Genomic DNA, 5,354 nt, shown 5'->3' on the forward strand with positions numbered 1-5,354 from the left:
TGTTACAGCCCAGGATCCAACCAGGGTCTGTAGGGACACCTCTAGCACTGCGATGCAGTGCCTTAGGCCACTCAGGAGCCCACGTATAGGGATAAGGTGACTAGGCATCAGGATGTATGGTAAACCGATTAGCAGCAGCGTATATGATGATTGTAGGCCTATGTGAGTGGGTGTGTGTGTTTAGAGTGTCAGTGTGCGTGAGTGTGTCGGGCCCTGTGAGTGTGCATAGAGACAGTGCAAAAATATCAAATGAATGAATCACTGGTTGCGTTAGGTTTCTCAGAAACATTCAATTTACATCAAAAATAGAGATTTGGTTGTAAAAAAAGCAAACTGCTCCCAAGGTTAGGGTTTTCAGTAGGATCCCTGAAAGCATTAACAGTTGGAGTTGAGGCTTTTATTTTGAAACGCTCACTGTAAAGCAAGCGGAAGTACAATTTAATTGGAGCTTTGAACAATCGACGTCATCCAGCAGTACCAGCCCACTGCTGCTGTCCCAAAGCAAGCACAAGTCTGAACTTTTCTCAAAGCCGATAGATAACAAACCTGGTTGATTAAGGAAAGAGTGCGAGTCAACTGCACTTTTATACTCTCATTAAGGTTAATTGTAAGTGGAGTAATGTCATTTTGTTCCTTCTTCGGTGGTGAGGTCTTTAAAGACCACTTTAAAACTGGTAAGAGGCTCCTCAGCTAGCTAAGATAGCATTTCAAGTTAGTCAGTTACAGTAGCTACAGTATTTTAGCTAACTTGTAAACATGAGATTAGTCAGTAAAAGTAACTTCTACATCTGCTTTGCCTGCTGTTTGGAGTTTTAGGCTGGGTTTCTGTATAAGCACTTTGTGACATCTGATGTAAAAGGGTTTTATAAATACATTTGATTTTATTCGGGACGTTGTGGCAACTATAACGTCTGTGGTATCTTTTACAGTAACGTTAGCTCTACTGTGTCCTAAAATGGACTATGACTTATGCTCAATCAGTAGCTAACAAAAAGTAGCATGCTTTTGTAATCACTGATTACACAAGGGCCACGTTCAGTAGCCAAACGTTTTCGAACGTTGCAGATAGAAATACCATGAATAGAGCCGACGTAAGTCATTATTCTACATGTCGGAGAGACATGTTTGCTCTACATAGCTAACATGTTTCTATCTGAACGTTCCAAAACGTTGCATACTGCTGAACGCGCCCCTGGCTTTTACCAAACCGTGATGAAAGATTGAACCACCAGTCAGTTCCGTTAAACTGTAGCAACTTATTCTACTGTGCCAAGAAAACAAATGTAAACCAAACATTAATAGTTGCAGTAACTATAAAGTATAATTGAAAATACAATTTGTATTATTTATAAATATACAATGTAGCGCCTAAATATACAAGTATATTTAGATCTTAATGTGGCCACTTATGTCATCGTTTCTCCTAAATGTAGGTTTTGACATGTCCTCCTGTAACATCACTCAAAGAGAATGTGTTGAACATTGGTCCCTCCCCAGGGTTAATAGATGACAAACCGGTTTGGTTAAGGAAATAATGCGAGTCAACGGCACTTTTATCCTCTCATTGAGGATTATTCCTGGTGGATTAATTATGTTTTCACTGGTCAAATCATCCTGCAACTTCACTCAAAGAGAATGTGTTGAACATGGATCCTAGATCTACTTTTGGCTAATCTCACTGTAATCTTCTATCTCCCCAGGGTTGTATGTGTGTGCCCAGTGTGGACACCAGCTGTTCTCCAGCAGATCTAAGTACGAGCATTCCTCCCCCTGGCCTGCCTTCACTGAGACCGTCCTCCAGGACAGTGTGTCCAAGCACGAGGAGAGACCTGGGGCATTCAAGGTGAGATCCTCTCAGTTTGGGCGTGGAGTTGCATTGGACCAGAGTTGTGAAGTTTACCTTAGGTACAGATCTAAGATCAGCTAAGCTTCCCCTTCCCCAATCTTAACCATTAGTGGGGGAAATGCGAAACTAACCCAAGATCATTGTCTATGGCAGTGGTCACCAACCGATTGACTGGTCGATCTACTAGGCATTCGTAGTCGATCACCAAACGTTTCTGTAGAAACGATAAAGGCTTGTGCTCCTTTATTTAATTTTTTTATTCGACTTTGTGCTTTGGGCGGAAGGTGCACTTGATTCAGAAGCCCTGCGCGCCGGGTAGGCAAAGAGTTCCCATTTTAAATGACTTAATTTGTCTGAAGAGACAAACTCTGCTTTCCTGGCGGACCAGGAAAGGTGTGGCTAAATCAAGTGCTCCTACTGTGCTAGCCAATCAGATGGCTCAAATCACCTAGTACAGCTTCCACGACCCCACAGCAAAGTTTGATAGTAGCGCTAGCCATGACCAGAGAGAAGCTGTCAGGGAATACAGCAGAGCTGCTGTTCTTATGATTGACTTCATGTTGAAGTTTTTATTCAGCACTGTCAACACTGTTTTTATTCAACACTTACAAAACATAAACACGCTTCTCCTTCATTCCACTCGCGCTGCAGCTGCAATGAGTTAGTAGCCAAGTGTGTCGCTAGGCCTGCGTTTTATTATTAGCAGCTCATGTCTATTTTAATATCGATGGATATTTCACTTTCTCTGGTCATAAGAACAGCGTGAGTTTGTGCATGAGGCAGAAATAATGCGGTGCGAGTCGAGTTTCACAATCAGTGGGAGGACAGTGTACCCTCTGGTCAGTCTCACTGGAGGAAAGTAGAGAGCAGGGACCGTGATAGATGGACGCTCTGCTGCTCTCTCCTTTCCTCCGCTGAGACTGACCATCAGATGCAGGTAACATTAATTAGTCCAGTAAATTAAAAAATATAATTATTTCAATTAATGCTCAACTATGCCTCTCAACTGATCTATTTTGTTATCAAAGCTTGAGTTTTGAAATATAATATGGTCTGAGAAGAACAATATTGGCAGGCCAAGCATATAGCCAAATATGCTGTGATAATGTATTAGATCTACTGCACAACAACGTAATTCCTACACAATAATTGTTTTGTTAAGTTATATTTTTTTAAATAATCTGAGCGGTAAATTTCGGCTTGCTTTTTGACTGCGAAAGTGATCTTGACTCGAAGATGGGTGACAACCCTACTCCATAGGGGCATCCCTCTGTTGACTGTTCATTGCTAAGTAATTGTATCCCCGACATTTTCCATAGGCACAAAAAGCGTATTTCTGCAATTGGCATGCTGACTGCAGGAATGTTCACCAGAGCTGTTGCCAGAGAATTTAATGTTAATTTCTCTACCATAAGCCGCCTCCAACGTCATTTTAGAAAATGTTGTACGTCCAACCGGCCTCACAACCGCAGACCATGTGTATGGTGTTGTGTGGGGGAGTGGTTTGCCGATGTCAACATTGTGAACAGAGTTAATGAATGAAAACACTTTTTTCTTGTTAAAAAATTTGGCACATAGAATTGACTATTGTATGGAAAGATGGAATCTGCTAGTTGTGTGTTTCAGGTCCGATGTGGGAAGTGTGGAAACGGACTGGGTCATGAGTTTGTGGGCGACGGGCCAAAGAAAGGACTCTCACGCTTCTGAATATTCAGCAGCTCACTGAAGTTCGTCCCTAAAGGTATGGGTTCACTTAAACTATGTAGTCACAGAATGTCAAGCCAATTTGATTAGATAATAGTCAAAACATGTCAATGTCTCTGGTTGATACCTAACCAATCTGACTGAGCACACGTTAACCACTGGATAGTTAATGTTACACTTAAAAACGTTGATGAATTAAAATGTTGTCCTTTCTCTCCACAGATAAGGTAGATGGACAGTAAGGTGAGCTGCAGGGGTATGGAGTCACAGTGGTGGTAGAGCAGTAGGATTGTCTGGAGTCTGTGCTGCTGAAGGAGTGGAGGACAGTGGATGAAGTGTCCTGTGATAAAGCCCACTCTGGGACCTCCAGGACACTGATGGTCAATGTCTTCACTGGACAAGGACAGGGCAACTCCCACCAAATAGTCAGCTACATTATGCAATAATACACAATCATAATATAACAATAATACACAATCATAACACAGACAAGTACAAGGAGTTACACGATTACACAAAGATAGTCACTTAATCATTGTTTTATGTTTTATCTTAACATTGTCAGTCTAAAGGGGGATTGCTATGTAGCCTTCATAGTGTTGAATGTAACTTCAAAATGTCCTAATTTATATATAGTAGTGAAAGCAAACAAGTGCTCTGACTTATGGCTCAATCTACCAATGTATGTTAATCAGTTCTATCAATGATTTTATGAGCCTCTTAAAGATTTACAGTGATGTAAATAAAATCTCAATCGTCTTAACGGTCACAATGTATAATATGCAAACAAAAAGAGAAATGAAACTGAGAAATAAAGATGTACTTTTATAGAAGATTACATTATTTGTTTGTTTATATTTTTATGGGCACAACGTTAACAAGTGTGCCATGAAAATAGTTTTTCAGCCATCTTTATGACCAACACATCAATCATGCCAGTATTTTACTGTACTCACCTCAAGAGATTAGCAGACCTGAAAATACTAAATCGTTAATATATACTCAATCATTACTCAGGTTATGATACTAATCTTGTTCCACATCTTTCACAGTGACAGTTTATTTTATTTTATGCATTATACTCCCACCTTGTGGCAGACATGAGACCACGCATTACCCAATCAGGACGGGCTTGTCAGTTGGTCTGGCAATGAATGTGGGCTGGACTCACAAATATCCACCCCTCCAAAAATGCTAACCTGATATTTGTGCCTCTAACTTTATCACTCATCATTATTCGCGATTCATTAAGGACTATCTGTAATCATGGTAGCATCCACATTAATGTAGAATTGTTTAGAAACATATTATATTCTTATTTACAATAAATGTGACTCAAAAATGACAACACATTATTTACCATTCAATTCTATTGGGCACAAAATAATCTGAAACACAACCAAAACAAACACCAAATGCATCGAACAAGTTAGAGTCACAAGCTTGATGTAATCATTGCTAACCTGAATGAGGGAGACTCATATCTCCCTCATTAACTTTAAGCATCAGCTGTCAGAGCAGCTTACAGATCGTTGCACCTGTACATAGCCCATCCAACTACCTCATCCCCATATTGTTATTATTTTTTTGCTCCTTTGCACCCCAGTATCTCTACTTGCACATTCATCTTCTGCACATCTATCACTCCAGTGTTTAATTGCTAAATTCTAATTACTTTGCCACTACGGCCTGTTTATTGCCTTACCTCCTTAATCTTACCTCATCTGCACACACTGTATATAGACTTTTCTATTGTGTTATTGACTGTATGTTTGTTTATTCCATGTGTAACTCTGTGTTGTTG

At 40.2% G+C, this 5,354-nt stretch overlaps 1 protein-coding gene across 1 annotated transcript; it reads left to right on the forward strand.

The window, feature by feature from the left end:
• The first annotated feature begins 375 nt into the window (after positions 1-375).
• On the forward strand, positions 376-4,388 carry msrb1a (methionine sulfoxide reductase B1a). The gene is made up of 4 exons (XM_071395856.1): positions 376-674; positions 1,701-1,843; positions 3,473-3,587; positions 3,773-4,388. Exons 1-4 carry the CDS (start codon positions 620-622, stop codon positions 3,790-3,792), a joined length of 333 nt encoding a protein of 110 aa, XP_071251957.1. The 5' UTR covers positions 376-619; the 3' UTR covers positions 3,793-4,388.
• Positions 4,389-5,354: the final 966 nt, after the last annotated feature.

This window comes from Salvelinus alpinus, chromosome 1, assembly GCF_045679555.1.
Source record: "Salvelinus alpinus chromosome 1, SLU_Salpinus.1, whole genome shotgun sequence".
Lineage (NCBI taxonomy): Eukaryota > Metazoa > Chordata > Actinopteri > Salmoniformes > Salmonidae > Salvelinus > Salvelinus alpinus.